The 27055-nt window shown below is 48.4% G+C and overlaps 1 protein-coding gene across 2 annotated transcripts; it reads left to right on the top strand.

The window, feature by feature from the left end:
* The first annotated feature begins 1209 nt into the window (after positions 1 to 1209).
* HECTD3 (HECT domain E3 ubiquitin protein ligase 3) lies at positions 1210 to 17013 on the top strand. Of its 2 annotated transcripts, none has more exons than XM_069737997.1 (22): positions 1210 to 1279; positions 4870 to 5238; positions 5572 to 5732; positions 6114 to 6206; positions 6290 to 6425; positions 6887 to 7002; positions 7195 to 7308; positions 8227 to 8309; positions 8778 to 8943; positions 10252 to 10333; positions 10498 to 10680; positions 10801 to 10853; positions 11062 to 11126; positions 12532 to 12635; positions 13147 to 13266; positions 13338 to 13427; positions 13585 to 13791; positions 15110 to 15239; positions 15314 to 15388; positions 16287 to 16368; positions 16452 to 16523; positions 16712 to 17013. In XM_069737997.1, the coding sequence occupies exons 2-22, from the start codon at positions 4918 to 4920 to the stop codon at positions 16794 to 16796; spliced, it is 2538 nt and encodes an 845-aa protein (XP_069594098.1). In that variant the 5' UTR covers positions 1210 to 1279; positions 4870 to 4917; the 3' UTR covers positions 16797 to 17013. The 2 variants fall into 2 exon arrangements, with proteins under 2 accessions (XP_069594098.1, XP_069594100.1); XM_069737999.1 differs by having other exon boundaries at positions 1255 to 1297.
* Positions 17014 to 27055: the final 10042 nt, after the last annotated feature.

Genomic DNA, 27055 nt, shown 5'->3' with positions numbered 1-27055 from the left:
ATTTTGCAGGGCTCTGGCAGTGCTCCTCCTGTTCCTCCTTGCACAAAGGCTGAGGTAGCGGTCCTGCTGCTGGGTTGTTGCCCTCCTACGGCCCCCTCCACATCTCCTGGTGTTCTGGCCTGTTTCCTGGTAGCACCTCCAACCTCTGGACACTAGGCTGACAGACACAGCAAACCTTCTTGCCACAGCTCGCATTGATGTGCCATTCTGGATGAGCTGCACTACCTGAGCCACTTGTGTGGGTTGTAGAGTCCGTCTCATGCTACCACGAGTGTGAAAGCACAACCAACATTCAAAAGTGACCAAAACATCAGCCAGAAAGCATTGGTACTGAGATGTGGTCTGTGGTCCCCACCTGCAGAACCACCCCTTTATTGAGGGTGTCTTGATAATTGCCAATAATTTCCATCTGTTGTCTATTCCATTTGCACAACAGCATGTGAAATTGATTGTCAATCAGTGTTGCTTCCTAAGTGGACGGTTTGATTTCACAGAAGTTTGATTTACTTGGAGTTAGATTCTGTTGTTTAAGGGTACGTGTCCACGTTCAGGACGGCCGGCGGTTTTTACGGAGTGGCGAACTAGCTCCGCCCAAAGCTCCGCCCCCTTCTGGAGACGCGATGATGCCGGATGTGTTCATTGCACCCCACACATAGGGCCCTGTGTTATACCTTGCGGCGGCGCAGCGTCGCCGCAAGGTAAACGGACATGCTATGATCTAAAAAGACGTGCAGCATGTCTGGAATCGCAGGGCCGCCGGATGCGTGTTACCACGCATAGTGGAGACGGGATTTCATGAAATCCCCTCCACTATGCTGTAACATCTGGACGCTGCGTGTTTGACGCTGCGTCTCTATGCAGCATTTCCTGAACGTGGAAACATACCCTAAGTGTTCCCTTTATTTTTTTGAGCAGTGTATGTATATAATATACACAGCGAAAGAGGGGGAGGACCCGGCCCCTCACAATCTACATGTATGTAATCCTGTCCTGTGTGATACTGTCTTTTGAGCTGTGTATCTAATCCTATCCTGTGTGATACTGACTGTGAGCTGTGTATCTAATCCTATCCTTTGTGATTCTGTCTGCTGAGCTGTGTATCTAATCCTCTCCTGTGTAACACTGCTGCAGGCTGCTTGTGTTCTGTGTACCTGAGCCTGACTGCACCTTCACAGCACCACCCCGCTCTGTGCACGCGCTGCGCGTTTCCTCGGTGATATACGGTAGCGGTAGTTCCGGGTTCTTTCTTCCTGGGATGCTCGGTGATCTGGGGCCGGAGGTGAGCTCTGTGCTGACTGTACGTTCGCGGCCTGTGCTCCGCTCTGTGCTCCCTGTGGATGTGACGCGCTGATCTCCTGCCCCGTGTATATAGTCCTCCTCACCCCTCCATAGATCTGTATGGTCCAGAACCCCAGCACCTGTATGATGTGCCCTGCACCATGGCCGCCACTACAGATCTGCATCCACCATGTCCTCCCCCTGGGGTCTATGCAATCTGTGCAGTGCTCTGTGACGTCCCCTATAGATCTGTGTAGTGCTCAGTAACGTTCCCTATAGTTCTGTGATCTGTGCAGTGCTCTGTGACGTCCCCTATAGAGCTATGATCTGTGCAGTGTTCAGTGACGTCCCCTATAGAGCTATGATCTGTGCAGTGTTCAGTGACGTCCCCTATAGATCTGTGCAGTGCTCAGTGACATCCCCTATAGATCTGTGCAGTGCTCAGTGACATCCCCTATAGATCTGTGCAGTGCTCAGTGACATCCCCTATAGATCTGTGCAGTGCTCAGTGACATCCCCTATAGATCTGTGCAGTGCTCAGTGACATCCCCTATAGATCTGTGCAGTGCTCAGTGACATCCCCTATAGATCTGTGCAGTGCTCAGTGATATCCCCTATAGATCTGTGCAGTGCTCAGTGACATCTCCTATAGATCTGTGCAGTGCTCAGTGACATCCCCTATAGATCTGTGCAGTGCTCAGTGACATCCCCTATAGATCTGTGCAGTGCTCAGTGACATCCCTTATAGATCTGTGCAGTGCTCAGTGACATCCCTTATAGATCTGTGCAGTGCTCAGTGACATCCCTATAGATCTGTGCAGTGCTCAGTGACATCCCCTATAGATCTGTGCAGTGCTCAGTGACATCCTCTATAGATATGTGATCTGTGCAGTGCTCAGTGACGTCCCCTATAGATCTGTGTAGTGCTCAGTGACGTTCCCTATAGTTCTGTGACCTGTGTAGTGCTCAGTGACGTCCCCTATAGATCTGTGCAGTGGTCAGTGACGTCCGCTATAGTTCTGTGATCTGTGTATTGCTCAGTAACGTCCCCTATCAATCTGTGCAGTGCTCAGTGACGTTCCCTATAGCTCTGTGATCTGTGCAGTGCTCAGTGACGTCCCCTATAGATCTGTGCAATGCTTAGTGACGTTCCCTATAGATTTGTGCAGTGCTCAGTGACGTCCTCTATCGATCTGTGAAGTGCTCAGTGACGTTCCCTATAGTTCTGTGATCTGTACAGTGCTCAGTGACGTCACCTATAGATCTGTGCAGTGTTCAGTGACATCCCCTATAGATCTGTGATCTTTTCAGTGCTAAATGATGTCCCCTATAGATCGGTGTAGTGCTCAATGATGTCCCCTATAGATCTGTGCAGTGCTCAGTGACGTCCCCTATAGATCTGTGCAGTGCTCAGTGACATTCCCTATAGTTCTGTGATCTGTGCAGTGCTCGGTGACGTCCTCTATAGATCTGTGTAGTGCTCGGTGACATCCCCTATAGATCTGTGCAGTGCTCAGTGACGTCCTCTATAGATCTGTGATCTGTGCAGTGCTCAGTGACGTCCACTATAGATTTATGCAGTGCTCAGTGACGTTCCCTATAGTTCTGTGATCTGTGCAGTGCTCGGTGACATCACCTATAGATCTGTGCAGTGCTCAGTGACGTCCTCTATAGTTCTGTGATCTGTGTAGTGCTCGGTGACGTCCCCTATAGATATGTGCAGTGCTCGGTGACATCCCCTATAGATCTGTGCAGTGCTCAGTGACGTCCTCTATAGATCTGTGATCTGTGCAGTGCTCAGTGACGTCCCCTATAGATCTGTGCAGTGCTCAGTGACATCCCCTATAGATCTGTGCAGTGCTCAGTGACGTCCTCTATAGTTCTGTGATCTGTGTAGTGCTCAGTGATGTCCCCTATCGATCTGTGCAGTGCTCAGTGACGTTCCCTATAGCTCTGTGATCTGTGCAGTGCTCAGTGACGTCCCCTATAGATCTGCGCAGTGCTTAGTGACGTTCCCTATTGATTTGTGCAGTGCTCAGTGACGTCCTCTATAAATCTGTGCAGTGCTCAGTGACGTCCCCTATAGATCTGTGCAGTGCTCAGTGACGTTCTCTATAGATCAATGATCTGTGCAGTGCTCAATGACGTCCCCTATAGATCTGTGATCTGTGCAGTGCTTAGTTACGTCCCCTATAGAGCTATGATCTGTGCAGTGCTCAATGACGTCCCCTATAGATCTGTGATCTGTGCAGTGTTCAGTGACGTCACCTATAGAGCTATGATCTGTGCAGTGCTCAGTTATGTCCCCTATAGATCTGTGCAGTGCTCAGTGACATCCCCTATAGATCTCCAGCATATAGCACTGCTCATACAGGATCCATGTGCCCTCAGTCACCTTTGAATCCCATGCACCTATATAGAGCCATACTGTTTATTCTCTGCCAGCACTTATGGGGGCTCACATTACAGACCCATCAGTTTTTAGTATGGTGTATCCTGAATACTGTTAATAGGTCAGGTGCTCGCTGACCCATCTTCGCCATATTTCGGGGACTGTTGTTGGATCAGGCGTGTTCCTTATATAGATCAGTAAACAGCTCTGTGAGTCACCTGTAGTGCCAGCGCCGGACACTTGTATGACACATGAGGGCGTTTCTATCACCACCACTGCCTGGAGCAGGGTGTGATCGCATGGACCATGTAGATTGTCAGCTCTTGTGACTCGCTCATTTCAGGTCTGGCCATATACTGGGATGTAATTGGGGTGTGCCTCCACCGTCTAGCGCACCTGCACCATGTATGGCACCTCTACCGTCTAGGGCACCTCCACCCTCTAGGGCACCTCCACCATGTATGACACCTCTACTGTCTAGAGCACCTCCACCGTCTAGGGCACCTCCACCCTCTAGGGCACCTCCACCATGTATGGCACCTCTACCGTCTAGGGCACCTCTACTGTCTAGAGCACCTCCACCGTCTAGGGCACCTCCACCATGTAGGGCACCTCCACCATGTATGACACCTCTACTGTCTAGAGCACCTCCACCGTCTAGGGCACCTCCACCATGTAGGGCACCTCCACCATGTATGACACCTCTACTGTCTAGAGCACCTCCACCATGTAGGGCACCTCCACCCTCTAGGGCACCTCCACCATGTAGGGCACCTCCACACTCTAGGGCACCTCCACCATGTATGACACCTCTACTGTCTAGAGCACCTCCACCCTCTAGGGCATCTCCACCATGTAGGGCACCTCCACCCTCTAGGGCACCTCCACCATGTATGGCACCTCTACTGTCTAGGGCACCTCTACTGTCTAGAGCACCTCCACCGTCTAGGGCACCTCCACCATGTATGGCACATCCACAATCTAGGTCACTTCCACCATGTAGGGTACCTGTACCATGTAGGACACCTCCACATTCTAGGGCACCGACCTATCTAGGGCATCTCCACCAGGTAGGCACCTCCCCCATCTAGGGCACCTCCACCATCTAGGGCATCTCCACCTTTCCTCGACCTGCACTTCATGTCTCCTTGATCCTTTGTTGTCATGTATTACATGTATTCTCATTGTCTCCCTTACAGTGAAGTTTTTGGGGCCCCTTCGCCCCATTTCCTGTGAACGCTGCAGCCATGCAGGACGCCAACAACCCGCGCCGGCTCCTGGCCCACATCCGCTGTGTACTGGAGTGCATCGACTGCTTCCGCCGCGCTGTCCCCCTCCCCGAGGTGCTGTGCTATGTTCCTGGGGAGGTGCTGTACAAGATCTGTAAGGACCCCAGCACCGCGGCCTCCGCCCGCTCCCTGCTCACTGTGTGGGAGGCCCCGGGGTTCTCCAAGCAGAACCTGAAGAAGCTGTCACGTGCCACGGTGGAAGTCCGTAAGGGAAGCTGCATCCGAGCCACGGGGGAGGAATACGGCAACGCTAACGGCCTCTGGGTGAAGCTGAGCAAGGTGCGAATTCACCGCTAATGCCAGAAAACGTGACCCTGGCAGGACACATATAATCCCCTAATCCTGGTGCAGATCTTGTGCCTTATCCTCCGGTCACACCCAGAGCTGCAGTCAGGCTGCCCCCTGCTGGTTCAGTGTCTAATCACAGTACCTTCAGAAGTAGCCAGCAGAATTGTGCATGCAGCTCTGGATGTGACTGGAGTATGTCATTCCGGATCAGTACCGGGTAAAGTGAAGCACGTGTAATACTTCTACCCCAGTGCACCAATTGGATGAGCGCTGAGGGCCCCCATAAGTGGAGTGACAGAGCTTACTCCGGTCTCTTTTCTGCAGGAGCAGATGGAGGAGTATAGCGAGAGCTGCGACCTGGCGGAGGGCTGGGTCCTTCTCTGCAGGCAGGATGAGGGCGGTGACAGGCTGGTCCTGGTCGAGTCGGCCGATAAAGCCTACAGACAGCAGCAGATATTCGGGGTGGACTACAAGCCCCTCAGCAGGTAAATTATAGAATTACACATCACCGGCGAGCGCTGTGCAAAAGTTTTAGGCAGATGTGGAAAAAATGCTGCAAAGCAAAAATGCTTTAAAAAATGGAAGTGTTAAATGCACAGAAGATCTGGGGTCGGTTCTCCCGGATGTTTGGAACAATCTCCTGCAAGTGATAAGAACACTGACGGCGGCCACCAGATAGGATGGGATTCAGATTTCTCTTTTGTTAATTGATGAAAACAAACTTCTTTATTTGATAGCTTCTTACTCTGCAGCACTTTTTTTTTAATTTTTGCACCCGCCTAAAACTTTTGCACAGTTCTGTAGATAAAGCACATCCCTATCCGTCAGTTTTCACCCTTCCTTGGTTTCTTTTTCCTCGTCTGCAGGTGGGAAGACGTCGTACACACCACATACTCCATGCGTCTCGGCAAGAAGCCCCAGATCACACCGCCGGACGCGGAGGCCGTGCCGAAATTACGGTGAGAACTCATTATACAGGTGCTGGCATTAAACCGTGGAGCGTGGGGGATACGCAGTGAGTGCCGCCATTCCCTCTCCGCAGGTTCATTCCTCCGTCCTGGACGTACGAGTGCGACGAGGATCTGGTTCACTTCTTATACGAGCGCGTGGGAAAGGAGGACGAGAGTTTGGGAAACATGAAGCAGTTTGTGGAGAGCATCAATGTGTCGTCGGCCACGGTACGGCTCCAGGACGTGGCCTCGCTGGAAGCACGTAGCCTCTGCTCATATCTTTAGACCTTTGCTTCCCCGTCGTCTTTTATTACCCCACCCTGTGCCAATAACCAGATGGTCGGACCGTCTGCCACTGCGAGGCGACAATATAGCTCCGCTCCATATCTGTCAGTGCACAAGTGGCGCCCTCTTCTGGATAAATCTGCCCCCTACCTTCTATAAATCCCCCTGCCCAATTCCTGAATGTTGCAGCGTTTGCAAAAACGGAGACCTTGCAAGTTCAGTGCCACCCTTGAGGAAGGCAGATGTGGCGAAACAGAGCTGTGCAACAGCCTACAGGGGAGCTATCATGGCAGCCATATTGGTTGTCACCCAGCTTTCCCAGGGCCTGCAGGGCTGATATTTACTGGGATTTTGTTTTGATGGTCAATAAAAAAAGTCCTGACTCGTGAAACCTGCCATTACAGGAGGAGAACAACCTGTCCGCCCTGACTGACGGACAACACGACACCTACTGGGAAAGCGATGGGTCCCATGGGCAACACTGGATCCAGCTGCACATGAAAGAAGGCACCGTCGTCAAGTAAGAGTGGGCAGTGTATACCGTGGGGGGCCTACAGTGATGGCTTCTGCCATCTTCTGGTCGCAGATAATCTTGCAGATTCATCCGTACCTTTGCACTTCAGAACCTGGCGAACTACAAGTCCCATAGTCACCGGCGGAGCCTGTGTTACTTGTGGGTCATTATTATTATTCATTTCCCCTCATCGTACAGGAAACTGATGCTGACGGTCGACTCCACTGACGAGAACTACATGCCCAAGCGAGTCGTGGTCTATGGGGGCGAGAGGGAGAACCTGAAGAAACTCAATGATGTCCTTATAGAGGAGTACGTATGAGGGGCACAGGCAGGGGGTATTACAGGAGGGCTCGGGGGTCCTTATTTAATATTGGCCTTTTACACCAGATTCCTAATTATGTTGGATGTTTGCACCTCGGTGATTACTTCCCATTATTTTTTGCATTGAAAAGTAAAACCTGCAAAAATTCCTCAAAGTAGTTGTCCAGCCTGAGGCTACAAGTCTGCAGTCACTTTCTGCAGGCTGTGAGGATTCTACAGTGCCGGCGGCGGACGCGTGACCATAAGTATGTGATTTGCATACGCGCGGTCACATGCCGTCTAGACGTGCGCAGCCTCGCTCAATGCAAGTCTAGTGGGAATGTAGCCAATAGTTTGCAAATCACATGAGCTCCCGGCACCGGAGAATCATCGCGATGCAGACTTGTAGCTTAAGGCCGAATGACCCCTCTAAAGAAGTAGTCTCAAGATTGGAAGCTATTCCTTATCCATGGGGTTGGGGATAACGTCTCGATCACTGGGAGTCTGACCGCTGATCATGAGAAGCGGGGCCCCGTGGGAATGGATCCGTGGTCAATCATGCGCACCTGCGCTCCATTCATTCTTATGAGAGTGCTGAACTCTGTTTTCGGTTCCCCCATAAGAATGAATGGAGCCGCAGTTTGCGCTGCAGAGCAGCGCTTCTCTGGATCGGTGGGGGTCCCGGCATTTGGGAAGCTATCCATGGATAGGGGATAACTTCCAAACTTTAGAACACCCCAGTAAGTCGACCTCATGAACGGATCCGGGGGGTGGAGTAGGAAGCGATTTGTTTTTAGGACCTTTAAGCCTCTTTGACTGACGACCTCGTGATCTTTAGCTTTAGATCCAAATGTGTAATCCATTACCGATCCTGTTGCGTTTACCAGATCCGTAACTTTGTGTGTCTGCCCTCTCCTCTCTCGGCAGTAGCCTCATCGGAGACGTGTGTGTCCTGGACGACATGATCTCTCACATCCCGCTCATTGAGATCCGGATCACTGAGTGCTTTGGTGAGTGGGTGAACGGGGCAGTGCCGGAAATGGCGGTCCCATCTCATCTCTCATGGCCTGTTATATAAAGGGCTAGTGCCTCATCTTCTGCAAATAAAGTGGCATCACCCCCTGTGCAATTCATTGTTTGGAGACTCTGTGCCTTAGTTCCTACTCTGCTTGCTGTCAGTGAATGGATGCCTTCTTCTTTACATCCCCAGTTTGAAAACCAATCCTGACCCAGTCCTGCTCACCCAGCTTTCTTCCTTTGCGGACTGACCAGAGTGATGCATTGTAGCAAACCCTCAGTTGTGAGCGCAGCGCTTGATCAGCGTTTGTTGTTAGACTATGAGAAACAATGTCCCGGATTAGTGTGCAAAAAAGATCTTGAAAATGCTGAGGAATTGAAAATCCAAGGCCTATTAGTAGGTCACGGTACTAATAGTGCTGGAGGCTTCATATCTATTTTCTCTGGGGTTTTTTTTGTAGATGAAGGGATTGATGTCCGAATTCGCGGGATAAAGATTAAGTCCTCTAAGGAAAGGGATTTGGGGATGACGGCTGACATGTTTCACCCTCCCAACCTGGTACGATACCCGCGCCTGGAAGCCATTGACCCTGATGTCCTGTACCGGCGAGCCACAGTCATCCAGAGGTCAGCGCACGTGACGCAATGTCTTGGCAGATTTGCTTTATATGAGCGGTATTGGTCTCCCTGAAATTATGAGCTTGTTCACATGAGCATATAGGGGCCGTATCTACAGTCCTGGTACATATGGTGCTCTTAGTGCAGGTAAGGAGATCCGGGCGTAACATGGAACTGATTATGTGGCTGCTGTGTGATCAGGTAATTAAAGGCAACCTATGAATAACACCAAAGGCAGGTCAGTATGAAGCATTATTTATGGTGCTTCTAGTGGCACCATCTGCTGCATGATTGGGCGAAAATTAGCTTTTATTGCTACGTCAATTAGATTTGCAAGTGCACGAGAAGACGTATCTGCACACTTGCAGACTATGGCTCTTCTTTGACAGCGGAGACAGTGGCTCTGCTGCAGGTTGCACGGAGACAGTGGCTCTTCTGAAAGTTAACAACGGAGACAGGCTCTGCTGCAGGTTGACAGCGGAGACAGAGGCTCTGCTGCAGGTTGACAGCGGAGACAGAGGCTCTGCTGCAGGTTGACAGCGGAGACAGAGGCTCTGCTGCAGGTTGACAGCGGAGACAGGGTCTCTGCTGCAGGTTGACAGCGGAGACAGGGTCTCTGCTGCAGGTTGACAGCGGAGACAGGGTCTCTGCTGCAGGTTGACAGCGGAGACAGAGGCTCTGCTGCAGGTTGACAGCGGAGACAGAGGCTCTGCTGCAGGTTGACAGCGGAGACAGAGGCTCTGCTGCAGGTTGACAGCGGAGACAGAGGCTCTGCTGCAGGTTGACAGCGGAGACAGAGGCTCTGCTGCAGGTTGACAGCGGAGACAGAGGCTCTGCTGCAGGTTGACAGCGGAGACAGAGGCTCTGCTGCAGGTTGACAGCGGAGACAGAGGCTCTGCTGCAGGTTGACAGCGGAGACAGAGGCTCTGCTGCAGGTTGACAGCGGAGACAGAGGCTCTGCTGCAGGTTGACAGCGGAGACAGAGGCTCTGCTGCAGGTTGACAGCGGAGACAGTGGCTCTGCTGTATAACGTCACTGCTGTTTTAATCTGTCAATCAAGTAGCGTGCACAGAGAGAGGCGCAGAGGAGCCATAAACCGCAGGTACGGTCATGCGCCACCAGTGCACTTTCAGACCTAATTTACAAGCAATAAAAGCCGAATTTTGGCACAATGACGCAGCAGATGGCACTGTAATGGGCGGCATTCATAATGTCGTATACGGCCCCATCCTGCACTGCCTCCGTTTGTGTTATCGACAGGCGCCCTATCGACTGATCCTTAAATAAAGAATATTTTATAACCTCTCTCTCCTCCAGATTTGTCCGGCTGCTGGACAGCGTCCTCCATCACCTCGTTCCCGTCTGGGACCACAGTGTCGGCACTTTTAACCAACTGAAGGTGAGATTCTTGTATCACCCTCCTGAACTGATACTTCTCACAGCTGAGGGTTTGCTTCAGTTGTATCAAGTCTAGTTGATCCTTTCTGAGCTTGATTGACATCTATTAGAAAGTTTTTGTTTTTAGGCTCCGGCCCCTTCATCGTGTCGTCCCTCTGATTTCAGCACATTAAGCAGTTCCTGCTTCTGTCCAAACGCCGCTGCCCCCTCATCACTCAGTGCCTGAAGGACTCCGAGACCAGCAAGCCCAACCTCATGCCCCGCCTGTATATAAACCGCAGGCTGGCGGTGGAGCACAGGGACAACCCGGCCCTGGACCCAACCTACAAGAAGACCGTCTTCAGCCAGGTACCCGAGGGTCAATGCAGAACAATATGCATGGAGAGCTCGCACAGGGAGGGAAACCCCCACAAATACATTAATAATTTGCCGAATTTTATGTTATTTTTGTACGATCTCTGCCCCCAGGTATATGAAGGCCTGAAGCCCACCGACAAGTCTGAGAAGCCCCTGGATTACCGGTCAGTGCAGCCGCACCTTGTATCTGTACGTTGCATCTCTGCGATGCTCCACCCTGTTCTCCGGAAGATTTATAGAATTTTTTGTGACCGTTTGATAATCCAGAATTTCATAATCTTGACCCTGATCGGATGTCGGATTAATGGAATTTTACATATTTCTGTTATGACGTGTAGCTCATTATCATGACGCCCCCATTTGTTCCTCCAGGTGGCCGGTGCGTTACGACCAATGGTGGGAGTGTAAATTCATTGCAGAGGGAATCATTGATCAAGGTACGGAGTGCGGGTGAGCCTGGGGGTGACCGTGAGGCCTTATGAATTTTACGTTGGGGTTTTATACTGAGTGCAATGAAACAATAATCTGATGCAACTTCATCAGGTTTTGGCACCAAAAAACGAAACAAAACCTGATACCTGTGGGGTTTTTTGCAGCATTTTTTGCACCACCCGTTGAATTCAATGGGTGAATATCGCTGCAAAAAACTCTGAAAGATGTGACATGCTGCGTTTTGCAAAAAGGCAGCTTTTTGACAAAACAGGAAAAAAAACAAGGTGTGTGCATGAGATTTCTGAAAAGGCATAGCCTTTGCTGATACTGTAAAACGCAGCTGAAAATTTGCAATAAAAAAAGGTTCCAAAAACGCAACGTGTGAACATAGCCTGACTGTGTGCGAACATTGGAACCAATCTGATTGAATGTAATAATAGGAAAAATTCCCCCAAACCAGTATTGTCCATTCACATCTTACACAAATTATTATGAAATATTTACCTGTTCTGTATGAGGACAAAACCGGTGTGGGGCATCGAAAGGGTGAGGGACCTGCTGCAGGGGGGAATACGAGAAGGTTGCTCCTCACCAGGGAGGCCTTCTGGATATTTAATTTGGGTACTAGATCCCCAAGGTCTAAACTTGCGCCATTATGTCATGTGCCATTATTAGACATTCTAATTGTTGTTTTGTTTATTTCATTTCATTAAATGTATCCAAATGTGTTTTGTCATTTTTTTTTTTGCCTAGTTTTAAATGTCATGTGACTTTTATTTTATCAGATTCACTCATGGTCGTCTTAGGATTGATGGGAAATTTTTCCCATCAGGTCTTGAGGAAGAACCGTGTATTGCGTTTGAAACGCGTCGCCGTGTTGTTTCCTGCTCCTCGCTTTAGTCTCATGGATTTTTAAGTCTTTAAATATTTTTTAATATCTACGACCAGAAGCTGGAATATCCTTTGTCTCCTAGGACTGTCTCCAACCCCTTTCTAGTTCTGTAACACAAGCCTAGCCTTTGTAGTGTCAAAGTGACCTCACCATGAAAATGCATGATAACCCGGTAGTAACCAGCAGCCTATTTAATCTAAAGGTATACTGACGTACTATTAATTATTTTTTTTCTTATTAATAAATTATCCAAAAATTATCCCTTATAGTCATTTATTATCAGGTAGACTGTTCTGTGCAGAAAACTGACTCCATCTGATGGTGTCGCTGTCAGAGGTAACATCATCCTCAGCTACTGAGACAAATGATGTAGTGTGCCATATATTCCAGAACGTTTTCATTCTGATATTATCATCCCCAGGTATTCCAGCATCTCCGGCAGGCTATAATTCTGTAGTGGTGTCATGCTGTACATTATTACACTGATTTTAGGGGTGTTTTTATGTTGTACTCCACAGGTGGAGGTTTTCGAGACAGTCTGGCTGATATATCAGAGGAGCTCTGCCCCAGTTCTGCTGATTCTCCGGTACCACTGCCATTTTTCGTGCGGACATCAAACCAGGTGAGAATGCCTAAAGCTTAATGCCACCTACAGGCCACGTGTTGTAGCTCTGCTGGAAACAGTCAGCAAGCTTGTCGCACTATCTTTACCCGATATTAGCTGCTGGACGCTGGCAGTTGTCAGTCATGGTTGGCACAGTGATCCCCATGGTTGGCACAGTTGTCCCCATGGTTGGCACAGTGATTCCCATGGTTCACACAGTGTTCCCCATGGTTGGCACAGTGGTCCCCATGGTTGGCACAGTGGTCCCCATGGTTGGCACAGTGATCCCCATGGTTGGCACAGTGGTCCACATGGCTGGCACAGTGGTCCCCATGGTTGGCACAGTGGTCCCCATGGTTGGCATAGTGGTCCCCATGGTTGGCACAATGGTCTCCATGGTTGGTACGAGCTGTTATCGATCACGTCATGCCCAGTACTTGTGATGGAGTAGTTGAGCTCATGGGTCGCATCATCTCTGTCTGCCACAATGGTATCGGACATTTACATGTTATGACTTGTTCTGTTCCAGGGGAATGGCACCGGGGAGGCACGGGATATGTACGTCCCCAACCCATCCTGCAAGGATCTGACAAAGTACAACTGGATCGGGCAGCTGATGGGCGCAGCTCTAAGGGGGAAAGAATTCCTGGTACTTTAGTTCCTCTGTGTGCCGTGGTTCTCTGTCTCTTCCCTTCTCCGCTGACCACCCTGTGCCCGCAGGTCCTGGCGTTACCCGGACTCATATGGAAGCAGCTGACGGCAGAGGACGTGAGCTGGAGCAAGGATTTCCCAGCCGTCGATTCTCTACTTGTGAGTTCATAGTCTCAGACTATATATCATGTAACATGGCCGCCCGGTGTGTGGTGCCTGCCCACCCTATCATTGTATCTAATGTATGACCCCTCTGTGACTAACACGTAATCATAGTACATGTCCTGACCTGCTGGGGGCGCTGTTTCTCTGCCAGGTGAAGCTTCTGGAGATGATGGAGCTGATGGATAAAGACACGTTTGAGTTTAAGTTTGGAGGAGAACTGACGTACACAACGGTCCTCAGCGACCAGAGAATGGTGGAGCTGGTACCTGGCGGCAGCAACATATCTGTGCGCTACGAGGACCGCCTGGAATTCATCCAAATGGTGCAGAAAGCGCGGCTGGAAGAGAGTAAAGAGCAGGTAAGAGACCAGACGGAGGAGGACGAAGTGTTTGCAGCTCTGCCTCCTCCAGAGCCTCACTCACTATTCTGCTGGTGCAGTCACTGTGTACATACATTACATTACTGATCCTTAGTTACATCCTGTATTATACTCCAGAGCTGCACTCACTATTCTGCTGGTGCAGTCACTGTGTACATACATTACATTACTGATCCTGAGTTACATCCTGTATTATACCCCAGAGCTGCAATCACTATTCTGCTGGTGCAGTCACTGTGTACATACATTACAGTACTGATCCTGAGTTACATCCTGTATTATACCCCAGAGCTGCACTCACTATTCTGCTGGTGCAGTCACTGTGTACATACATTACATTACTGATCTTGTACTGATCCTGAGTTACATCCTGTATTATACTCCAGAGCTGCACTCACTATTCTGGTGGTGCAGTCACTGTGTACATACATTACTGATCCTGAGTTACATCCTGTATTATACTCCAGAGCTGCACTCACTATTCTGGTGGTGCAGTCACTGTGTACATACATTACTGATCCTGAGTTGCACCCTGTATTATACTCCAGAGCTGCACTCACTATTCTGCTGGTGCAGTCACTGTGTACATTCATTACTGATCGTGAGTTACATCCTGTATTTTACTCCAGAGCTGCACTCACTATTCTGCTGGTGCAGTCACTGTGTACATACATTACAGTACTGATCCTGAGTTACATCCTGTATTATACCCCAGAGCTGCACTCACTATTCTGCTGGTGCAGTCACTGTGTACATACATTACATTACTGATCTTGTACTGATCCTGAGTTACATCCTGTATTATACTCCAGAGCTGCACTCACTATTCTGGTGGTGCAGTCACTGTGTACATACATTACTGATCCTGAGTTACATCCTGTATTATACTCCAGAGCTGCACTCACTATTCTGGTGGTGCAGTCACTGTGTACATACATTACTGATCCTGAGTTGCACCCTGTATTATACTCCAGAGCTGCACTCACTATTCTGCTGGTGCAGTCACTGTGTACATTCATTACTGATCGTGAGTTACATCCTGTATTTTACTCCAGAGCTGCACTCACTATTCTGCTGGTGCAGTCACTGTGTACATACATTACATTACTGATCCTGTATTATACTCCAGAGCTGCACTCACTATTCTGCTGGTGCAGTCACTGAGTACATACATTACATTACTGATCCTGTATTATACTCCAGAGCTGCACTCACTAATGTTTATGACGATTCCCTATAGCAGTTCCTTTGACTTTCCTGCAGTTTGTGTTTAATCATTTGCCGCCATGTTTTGTAGACCAAGGCCATCCAGGCCGGACTGCTGAAAGTCGTTCCTCAGGCAGTGTTGGATCTTCTCACCTGGCAAGAGCTGGAAAAGAAAGTCTGTGGCGACCCCGAGATCTCAGTGGAGGCCCTAAAAAAGCTCAGTAAGTTTGCCCATGGCTTATGTTTATAGTCTGTGAAGTGTGATCAGTGCTGACGCGTTTCGTGTCCTCTGCAGCACGCTTTGAGGATTTGGAACCAACCGATATTCGAGTTCAATATTTCTGGGAGGCGCTAAATAACTTCACAAATGGTGAGTGTCCGCTGCCCGTGGCGGAGTGTTAGAGCTTGCATCTATGGGACTGAAGCGCATCGGGCCGAGCACATAATAACCCCACACTGTCGTATGAGAGCTGCTCGTGGTCTCTAACCTGTGAAACAACCCCAGTCATGTCCTTACAGCCATAGTGGGAATCGACTGACTGTTTTACTGCTTTTTATGGTAAACTGCACCCTCCTCATCTTCTTTCTGCAGGAGCGTACTGCTACTCTGCCTCCCGGCTTCCATGGTTGTTGGATGGCAGTGCACTCCTGAAGATAGACAGTTCGGACTAGCGGCATGGTGGCACCACTGGTCCGAGCTGTGCTCTCTACCATGTTGCTTGAAGGGGCAGCTGTTACCTCTGCAGTATCAAAGGAGCGCACCGCTACTCTGCCTCCCAGCTTCCATGGTTGTTGGATGGCTATGCACTCCTGAAGATAGACCGTTCGGACTAGCGGCATGGTGGCACCACTGGTCCGAGCTGTGCTCTCTACCATGTTGCTTGCAGGGGCAGCTGTTACCTCTGCAGTATCAGAGGAGCGCAGACGCACTAAAGGTCCGATCCAGTGATCCGGTCCGCTTAGGAGCGGCCACTTTGAGACGGCAGAGGTAGTCGGTAACTATGGCATTAAAAACTCCTCTAATCTTGAGAACGGAGAGGACTTTTAATAAGGGGTAAATTGCAATGTTGCCTGTTGCAATTTTAACCATTTAAGAACCTTTTTTACCTGTGTCTTCTGCAAATGTACAACTCCTTTGTTCTTCTCTTAGGGCATGCTGGGGGTTGTAGTTTTACTACGGGCGGTGATCCACAGGGTGTAGATGGCGGGTATAGGCGGTTTGCTACTTTCGTAGTCATACGAAATGTTCTCATCTTGTACTTTTTCAGAGGATCGAAGCCGCTTCCTCAGGTTCGTCACCGGGCGCAGTCGTCTTCCCGCGCCCTTATATGTTTATCCGGATAAATCCGGGTGAGTACGATGGTACATGCAGGAGATGCCGTCTGGGGGTCTCGGCTCATCTTCCCCATAACCATGTGATTTCTTGTCCTCAGCTCTGACACTACTGACTCCCTCCCCGAATCCTCCACCTGCTCCAGCACTTTATACCTCCCCAACTACCCCAGGTACAGTATCTGCACGCACCGCCCCGGCTCTGCTTATGTTATCGCCACAGTCATGTGCCACGGTGGAAAGCAGAGGATTCCAGAATCCGTCATTCATTGCTCCTCTCTGTTGTCATGAATAATGCCGCCATCTGCACAAACATGAGCGCTTTTTGTTACTTTCTGCCATCTTTTTTTTTTTTTTTCAGCGCCAAGATCTGCGAGGAGAAGCTGCGCTACGCTGCGTACAACTGTGTGGCCATCGACACAGACATGAGTCCGTGGGAGGACTAAGATGGGGGCTGATCCGACGCTCGTCCGTGGGGCCGGGAGAACCGCGCTTTATTTATGTTTTTCCTCTATGGACTTTTAATACCAGTAATTTCACCAGAGACGCTTCGCTGACGCCCGGCTCCTGTGCAGACGTCCCGGCGCGGGCTGTGCGTGTGTCATTTTTATTTTTGTATATTGCTCTGACTGTATCTGAGAAAATACAAGAACCAAATGTAAACCTGCGTCTGTTATACCAACCTAGAGGGGGCGCCACCTGCAGCATGGCATCTGTGGCTCGGGCTCTTGTTATAAAGGGATTCTAGTAGGTCTTCTGTGTCTTACCTCTATAATGTCTGCAAGCAAATGTTTACAGCTGAAGCCTCACAGCAGTCCCTTCTTGTTCAGTCTCTGCGGAGATTAATGACTGTTTCTAATAACAACTAGAATAGTGAGTGCAGCTCTGGAGTATAATACAGGATGTAACTCAGGATCAGTAATGTAATGTATGTACACAGTGACTGCACCAGCAGAATAGTGAGTGCAGCTCTGGAGTATAATACAGGATGTAACTCAGGATCAGTAATGTAATGTATGTACACAGTGACTGCACCAGCAGAATAGTGAGTGCAGCTCTGGAGTATAATACAGGATGTAACTCAGGATCAGTAATGTAATGTATGTACACAGTGACTGCACCAGCAGAATAGTGAGTGCAGCTCTGGGGTATAATACAGGATGTAACTCAGGATCAGTAATGTAATGTATGTACACAGTGACTGCACCAGCAGAATAGTGAGTGCAGCTCTGGAGCATAACACAGCATGTATTAGACATTATATGCATCTATACCTGGATTATATCGCATACAGTGGAGCTCATAGTTGGACCGGCCCATCTAAGCGTATGCATGGCTATTAGATTACAGTCTATCCTAATTATCTACATATATTACTATAATTTACTAGAATCATATATGATTTTCTTTCTGCATTCAGAAATTCTCCTGATTTGCAGCACTAATTATGATTCCTAAATCTTTGCTCCATCGCTCCCCTGCTGTCCTAAGACCATGTAGTAAAATAGACGTCATTGCAGCATGTTACCAGGAGAGGGCAGCACACTACAAGAGACAATGGAGGAGCCATCTGTGGAGCAACCATCACTAGTACCCAACCTGGGCCTTACTGGCAGAGGTGAGACGTCATGGACATACTCACCTGGTATTAATAGAAGATATCATCATAAATGGATTTCATCTGCGGAAGTCCAATGGGATATATTAGTTGTCTTTATTAATATTATTTATTTCGTGGCCATCGGCTCGACCTCTAGCCATGGCGACTTGATGGATGAACCTATCGCCAGCATATTCTGCGGCACTTGTTGCATGTTCTGGGCAGATGGCAGTTCATGTATTGGGAGGCAGGTGGCGCTAGATCTGGTTACTCCATAACCGCAGTCGCTTCCGTCCATCTCCTGCCGCACAGTGTGCGTCTGTCCTGGTGTCTGTCGCCTTCTGCGTGTGCGGCGGACGTGATGACGTGAGTTTCAGGGTGTTGTGTGAGTCACATAGAGCTGTCAGCACCAGGAGCCGCCGCCGCACACCTGCGAGTCGTTCCCAGAAAACTGCTGCTCTATGAGGTCTGTGGTATAAAGCGAGGACATGAGTGGCTCACATCACACCCCGGGGCCACGCACGCCCCACACCCCGGGGCCACGCACGCCCCACACCCCGGGGCCACGCACGCCCCACACCCCGGGGCCACGCACGCCCCACACCCCGGGGCCACGCACGCCCCACACCCCGGGGCCACGCACGGCCCACACCCCGGGGCCACGCACGGCCCACACCCCGGGGCCACGCACGGCCCACACCCCGGGGCCACGCACGGCCCACACCCGGGGGCCACGCACGGCCCACACCCCGGGGCCACGCACGGCCCACACCCCGGGGCCACGCACGGCCCACACCCCGGGGCCACGCACGGCCCACACCCCGGGGCCACGCACGGCCCACACCCCGGGGCCACGCACGCCCCACACCCCGGGGCCACGCACGCCCCACACCCCGGGGCCACGCACGGCCCACACCCCGTGATTGCGCCAGATAGACTATATGGACAAAAGTTTTGGGACATCCCTCTTAAAGGGGTATTCCTCTATTGCAAGGTAAATATCGATTATTTTTTATTTTACGTTGCATCCTGATTTCAAAAATTCTTTTTTGGATGAATGGGTGAAACTTGCTCTTTCCAAAATCTTGTAGAAAATCTTCCCAAACTGCGTGAGCTGTTAAAGCTATAAAGGAAGAAACTCTGCGGCTCATGCCATCAACTCGGGCATAGCCACTGAGCTTAGCGATTGTCTGCAGTGCTTTTGACATAATATCACTGCTGCAGACAAAAATATACACTGGGTCAGTGGCAGAGACTCGGCGCTGGACCAGGGGAGGGTGAGTAAAGATAAGTTTGGTTGTCTTTTACAACAAACTGTAAACATGGGAAATCCCTTTAAGATGGAGGTACATATAGTACAGATGAGAGAGCGGTGGATAGATGGTAGGTATGAGATTAGGTTAGATCAGGGGCGGACATGTCATTGGTGCAGCTGCACAGGGGTCCGAGAAGTAAGGGGGGCACAGCTACCTCCAAAGCAGGTGGAATTGTGCATTATGAGGAGTTCTAGGACTGTAAAGGGCCCATATTGCTCCTGCACAGGGGCCGCTCCTGTCTGTGGATCACATACTCCATCATTGAGTATGAGTTCCGGCATCCGAGCCGGTGACTGCAGATTTTTGCTTCTCGGTGATTCAGATGTTTATTTTCCGCTGACGCAGAAATCTGGGAGGAATTGTATCTGTATATTTAAACAAGGAAAGTCTTCTGCTAAGAGTCTGGCAAATGCTCAGGATGGCAGAAGAGATAAAAGACTGCAGTAAATACAAGGCGATATCCACATAAAGCGACAACGCAGACCACCCACCTCCTGTATCGCCTCTATGGTACAATGTATCCGCTATCGGCTCGATGATACAATGTATCCACCATAATGGCTCTAGGTGTCAGAAAAGAAAACCATATACAGGACCTTCTCACTAAATTAGAATATCATCAAAAAGTTAATTTATATCAATTCTTCAATACAAAAAGTGAAACTCAGATTAGATAGAATGAAAAAATGGGCCCATGAAGTGTATGTAAAACAATTAAAGTTCATTCAGCAGAATGACACACTGATTCACATACAAGTATGTACCATAATAGGGATTATAATCATACGGTAACCATAAAACATATTCAAATCCAGTCTAATATAGATCAAGGTGCCATTAATAGTCACCATCAATAAATATAGTATACTAAAGTGTCTATGTGCATAGTGCTACTCTATTTTGAAAATATAAGGTGCATGGAGTCACATGCTAATACCTGTGTGAAGTGTCAGTTCAGCTCCGTCTCGCCCCCCGACGCGCGTTTCGCCTATTCTTCCAGGGGGTGTATACAGTTAGTTATATGAAAAAGTTTGGGCACGCCTATTAATGTTAAGCTTAATGTTTTATAAAAATTGGGGTTTTTTTGCAGCTATTTCAGTTTCATATATCTAATAACTGTTGGACACAGTAATGTTTCTGCCTTGAAATGAGGTTTATTGTAACAGAAAATGTGCAATCTGCATTCAAACAAAATTTGACAGGTGCATAAGCATGGGCACCCCACCAGAAAAGTGACATTAATATTTAGTAGATCCTCCTTTTTCAAAAATAACAGCCTCTAGTCGCTTCCTGTAGCTTTTAATGAGTTCCTGGATCCTGGATGAAGGTATTTTTGACCATTCCTCTTTACAAAACAATTCCAGTTCAGTTACGTTTGATGGTCGCCGAGCATGGACAGCCCTCTTCAAATGATCCCACAGATGTTCAATGATATTCAGGTCTGGGGACTGGGATGGCCATTCCAGAACAGTGTAATTGTTCCTCTGCATGAATGCCTGAGTAGATTTGGAGCGGTGTTTTGGATCATTGTCTTGCTGAAAGATCCATCCCCTGCGTAACTTCAACTTTGTCACTGATTCATGAACATTATTGTCAAGAATCTGCTGATCCTGAGAGGAATCCATGCGTCCCTCAACTTTAACAAGATTCCCGGTGCCGGCATTGACCACACAGACCCAAAGCATGATGGAACCTCCACCAAATTTTACTGTGGGTAGCAAGTGTTTTTCTTGGAATGCTGTTTTTTTTGGCCGCCATGCATAACGCCTTTTTGTATGACCAAACAACTCAATCTTGGTTTCATCAGCCCACAGGACCTTCTTCCAAAAAGAATTTGGCTTCTCCAAATGTGCTTTTGCATACCTCAGCCGACTCTGTTTGCGGCGTGCTTGCAGAAACGGCTTCTTTCGCATCACTCTCCCATACAGCGTCTCCTTGTGCAAAGTGCGTTGTATAGTTGACCGATGCACAGTGACACCATCTGCAGCAAGTTGTATTTGTATTTATCACGTCTGTTATGTGCGCCGCACACAACATGCAATGATCAGGTACATATTTCTATGCGGTTACTTTGCGCATGCGCTGTTTTAACCGCTCTAGACATTCTGCTGCTGGCAAAACTTGGTGGCGCTTGACTTCCGCCTTGCTCACACTGGGTGGAACGCTTGCATTCCATTGGCCGGAAGTGGGATGTTCCTCCATGAGTGATGCGCCATCATGTCCCAGCATGTACGCGGACCCCACGAGCACAGGTGCAATAGCGTTGGGTGAGTAGCACTCTTGATTCTGATAGGACAACAGGCATTTAAAAGGCCTCCTGGCCTCCTCACTAATACACGCCCCTGGAAGAATAGGCGAAACGCGCGTCGGGGTGAGACGGAGCTGTATTGACACTTCACACAGGTATTAGTATGTGACTCCATGCACCTTATATTTTCAAAATAGAGTAGCACTATGCACATAGACACTGTAGTATACTATATTTATTGATGGTGACTATTATAGATTGTCACTAGGGTGTACCATTTAATTTGTATAAATGGCACCTTGATCTATATTAGACTAGATTTGAATATTTGTTTTATGGTTACCGTATGATTATAATACCTATTATGGTACATACCTGTATGTGAATCAGTGTGTCATTCTGCTGTTGGTTGTTAGTCGATCTGTTGAGGCATCCATTATATATTGTTAACATGATTTTATGGATATGTATTTGAAATAAACTTTGTTTTACATACACTTCATGGGCCCTTTTTTTGGTTCTAAGGAACAGCTGTTATATACGGAGTGTGACCTATTGTGCTTAGGTTATTTGTTTGGACTGATATGTATTCATATTATATAGAGTCATTACAAACAGAGTGATCTATTTCAAGTGTTTATTTCTGTTAATGTTGATGATTATGGCTTACAGCCAATGAAAACCCAAAAGTCATTATATCAGTAAATTAGAATGCTTTATAACACCAGCTTCAAAAAAGATTTTAAAATCTAAAATTTTGTCCTACTGAAATGTATGTTCAGTAAATGCACTCAAAACTTGGTCGGGCTCCTTTTGCATCAATTACTGCATCAATGCTGTGTGGCATGGAGGCGATCAGCCTGTGGCACTGCTGAGGGGTTATGGAAGCCCAGGTTGCTTTGATTGCAGCCTTCAGCTCGTCTGCATTGAGTCTGGTGTCTCTCATCTTACTCCTGACAATACTCCATAGATTCTCTATGGGGTTAAGGTCAGGCGAGTTTGCTGCCAATCAAGCACTGTGATACTGTTGTTTGTAAACCAGGTATTGGTGCTTTTGGCAGTGTTGACCGGTGCCAAGTCCTGCTGGAGAATGACATTTCCATCTCCACAAAGCTTGTCAGCAGAGGGAAGCATGAAGGGCTCTAACATTTCCTGGTAGACGGCTGCGCTGACTTTGGTCTTGATAAAACACAGTGGACCTACACCAGCAGATGACATGGCTCCCCAAACCATCACTGATTGTGGAAACTTCACACTAGACCTCCAGCAGCTTGGATTGTGGCCTCCACTCTTCCTCCAGACTCTGGGACCTTGATTTCCAAATGAAATGCAAAATTTACTTTCATCTGAAAACAACACCTTGGACCACTGACAACAGTCCAGTTCTTTTCCTCCTTGGCCCAGGTAAGACGCTTCTGGCGGTGTCTATTGGTCATGAGTGGCCGGACACAAGGAATGTGACACTTATAGCCCATGTCCTGGACACGTCTGTGTCTGGTGGCTCTTGAAGCAATGACTCCAGCAGCAGTCCACTCCTTGTGAATCTCCCCCAATTTTTTTAATGGCCTTTGCTTAACAATCCTGTCACGGCTGCAGTTATCCCTGTTGCTTGTGCACCTTTTTCTACCACACTTTTCGCTTCCTCTCCACTTTCCATTAATATGCTTGGATACATCCCTCTGTGAACAGCCGGCTTCTTTAGCAATGACCTTTTGTGGTTTCTCCTCCTTGTGGAGTGTGTCAGTGACTGCCTTCTGGACATCTGTCAGGTCAGCAGTCTTCCCCATGATTGTGGAGCTACTGAAACAGACTAAGGGTACCGTCACACTATACGATTTACCTACGATCACGACCAGCGATATGACCTGGCCGTGATCGTAGGTAAATCGTAGTGTGGTCGCTGGGAGCTGTCACACAGACAGCTCTCCAGCGACCAACGATGCCGAGGTCCCTGGGTAACCAGGGTAAACATCGGGTAACTAAGCGCAGGACCGCGCTTAGTAACCCGATGTTTACCCTGGTTACAAGCGTAAAACTAAAAAAAAAACAAACAGCACATACTTACATCTGGTGTCCGTCACGTCCCTTGTCGTCTGCTTCCCGCACTGTGACTGCCGGCCGTAAAGTGAAAGTGAAAGCACGTCACCGCTGTGCTCTGCTTTCACTTTACGGCCGGCAGTCACAGTGCGGGAAGCAGACGGCACGGGACCTGACGGACACCAGAATGTAAGTATGTGCTGTTTGTTTTTTTTTAGTTTTACGCTTGTAACCAGGGTAAACATCGGGTTACTAAGCGCGGCCCTGCGCTTAGTTACCCGATGTTTACCCTGGTCACAAGCGAACGCATCGCTGGATCGCATCGCTAGATCGCTAGATCGGTGTCACACACACCGATCTAGCGATGACAGCGGGAGATCCAGCGATGAAAGAAAGTTCCATACGATCTGCTACGACGTACGATTCTCAGCAGGATCCCTGATCGCTGCTGCGTGTCAGACACAGCGATATCGTAACGATATCGCTGGAACGTCACGAATCGTACCGTCGTAGCGATCGAAATGGTATAGTGTGACGGTACCCTAAGGGACCTTTATAAACGCTTAGGAGCCTTTGCAGGTTTTGTTTGTTAATTATTCTAATTTACTGAGATAATGACTTTTGGCTTTTCATTGGCTGTAAGCCATAATCAACATTAACTGAAATAAACACACGTGAAATAGATCACTCTGCTTGTAATGACTCTATATCAAACATGACATTCACTTTTTGTATTGAAGAACTGAAATAAATTAGTTTTTGATGATATTCTAATTTAGTGAGAAGCACCTGTATACAGTATATACCCTCCTCAACACTGAAACTGCAACACCAAGAGAGAAAAGTTGTGTAATTATGAATAGATCGTTGAATCAATGGCGAAAAATTGAAACTAAATTTCCACTAACATCTCAGTTTATTCAGTATGGAGTATGAGAATCATGTCCAGAATTTCCTGCACTTTCAGCCTCGGCAATTAATGGTCGTCTAAGGCTATGTGGACACGTTGCGGATTTTGCTGCGGATCCGCAGCAGTTTTCCATGAGGTGAACAGTACCATGTAAACCTATGGAAAACAAAATCTGCAGTGCACATGCTGCGGACAAAAAGGCGTGGAAACACTGCGTTGTATTTTCCGTATCATGTGAATTCTTTGCGCGGATTCTGCAGTGGTTTACACCTGCTCCTCAATAGGAATCCGCAGGTGGAATCTGCACAAAAACCACGGTAAATCCGCAGCAAATCCACAGGTAAAACGCAATGCGATTTACCTGTGGATTTTGCAAAAATAGTGCAGAAAAGTCAGAACAACAATCCGCAACGTGTGCACATAGCTTGAGGAAAATTCTGCTGCAGAATGCACTTGGATGATCATCAAGATCCACTGCTGGCAGCTCCCTGTGCAATTACCAAATCCAAGGGTGGATCAGCACTCAATGAATCAGGGTGGTGCTTGTGGAAAAGCCAATAGTAGATTTCAATAAAGTAGCAGCACTCATGTTCTGGTGAATTTGTCTTTAATTCAGTCAACAGGACGCGTTTCAGTCCGTCCCATTGTTGAAGAAAGCTTGGTAACGCGTCCAATGACTTCCCAGGTGTGCTTGATATGAGACAAATCTGGAGACTTTGCAGGCCATAGGAGCACGTTGAGGCCACGCAGGATGCTCAGACTAACACCAGTAATATGCTCACTGGCGTTGTCGTGTTAATAAACGGCTCCTGAGACACTCTGGAGAAATGGACGCAACACTGGTTTCATGACCAAATCAATGTAACACCGAGCTGTTAGTGTACCTGGAATGAAGACTACAGGGCCATGTATATGGATACACCTAAATAAAATGGGAATGGTTGGTGATATCACCTCCCTATTTGTGGCACATTAGTATATGGGAGGGGGAAAACTTTTCAAGATGAGTGGTGACCATGGCGGCCATTTTGAAATCAGCCATTTTGGATCCAACTTTATAAATGACCCACCCAGGTGTATCCATATAAATGGCCCAGCCTGTAGAGGGGTCCAGCTACCATATGTTATGCCCCAACACACCGTAATCCCGGGGGTAGGACTGATGTGACGTTTTCTTGCCTCTTCATGGCATTTCCCACTTCGTCATTGAACAAAACAGCATTGATTCTTCTCGGAACACTCACATAGTCAGCGATTTTGTAGGAATATAGACAAATTGTATAATATATAGCAGGGGTCCCCAACTCCAGTCCTCAAGGCCCACCAACAGGTCATGTTTTCAGGATTTCCTTTGCATTGCACAGGTGATGCAATTATTACCTGGGCAAGACTAAGGAAATCCTGAAAACATGACCTGTTGGTGGGCCTTGAGGACTGGAGTTGGGGACCCCTGATATATAGGATGCACCTTATTAGAAAACGCAGCCCAGGTTTCGACAGCAGAAAATAGGAAAAACAGATTTCCTCCGACAGTTAAATGCATCCGATTTTATGCAGAGGAAATTACACGCATTTATGCTACATGTGAACACGGACTAACGGGGCGACGTTACTAATACTTTCTAGGTGGAATGATGAGCCGGACACTTACATTACTGAAAAGAGTTTAGATTTTAGGCTCCCGTTTTGCTCTGGGTGGAGGTATCGTGGGCCTGTAAATTAAGGGGTCAGTTGGTCCTAGGGGGGGCGCTCTTTTTCCCCGGATCTGAGCTATCAGCGAAGGCCCAATGTCTACTTGTATGATGTTCCCTTAAACACGGCAGGATCTATACCATTTATCAGAGAAAGATACACAAATCTCGCCACCCAGCGCGCTGGAAACACATCTGGGCCCGATTGTGTAAATACACACACAATTACCCGTGTGCAGAGGAGCGTACAATTATACAGCGAAAGGTATACAAATACATCTGTCTCTCACACACATAAACACAGACGCACAAATAAGCAGCACGCACAATCCTACAAACATATAGCCCCTGATATACACAGATACAAACAGCCGGACCCCCAGCTCTCCGCAGCTTGGGTGGTCCCCATCTACTGTGGCCCTATCCCTGCAGATGGCACCTTAACCCCTGCATGGCTGAGCCCAGTGCACCGTACGGGGATCGCTGCAGATTGGGACCATTTCAGACTGAGCTCAAAAAAGAGTTTATGTTTTCCTCCAAGAAGTTCGGATTCTCTTAGATCTGTTTCTAGGAAAGTTGACAACAAATATGATCTTTATTACAGAAGCCACCGTGGCTTTCCCTCCATCAAAGGCAAGCGTGGTTATAAATGTGGCCCACAGGACCCGCCATCAGCGCCTTACATACGCTATGTGCACACGTAGAGAACCCGCAGCAGATTTTTCTGCTACAAAATCGAGTGTTGGCAGGAAAAGCGCCGGGTGATATACTGTATGTGTTTTTGTCTCATTCAATTACATGGGTGAAACATGCTGCAAAAACGCAGAGAATTGACGCACTGCAAAATAAAAAAAATGCTTTGATGGTTCAAATCTGCAAGGACAAAATAAGCAGCATCTGCAT

Source organism: Ranitomeya imitator, chromosome 8 (genome assembly GCF_032444005.1).
Source record: "Ranitomeya imitator isolate aRanImi1 chromosome 8, aRanImi1.pri, whole genome shotgun sequence".
NCBI classification, from domain to species: domain Eukaryota; kingdom Metazoa; phylum Chordata; class Amphibia; order Anura; family Dendrobatidae; genus Ranitomeya; species Ranitomeya imitator.
This window is presented reverse-complemented; position numbering and strand designations above follow the sequence as displayed.

Excerpts from the sequence above, each read along its gene's own strand:
- HECTD3 (XM_069737997.1), top strand. The coding sequence starts at position 4,918 with ATGCAGGACGCCAACAACCCGCGCCGGCTCCTGGCCCACATCCGCTGT. Across the intron at positions 6,426-6,886 it reads TCAATGTGTCGTCGGCCACG|GAGGAGAACAACCTGTCCGC; the intron begins GTACGGCTCCAG and ends CTGCCATTACAG. Across the intron at positions 15,389-16,286 it reads GCTAAATAACTTCACAAATG|AGGATCGAAGCCGCTTCCTC; the intron begins GTGAGTGTCCGC and ends GTACTTTTTCAG.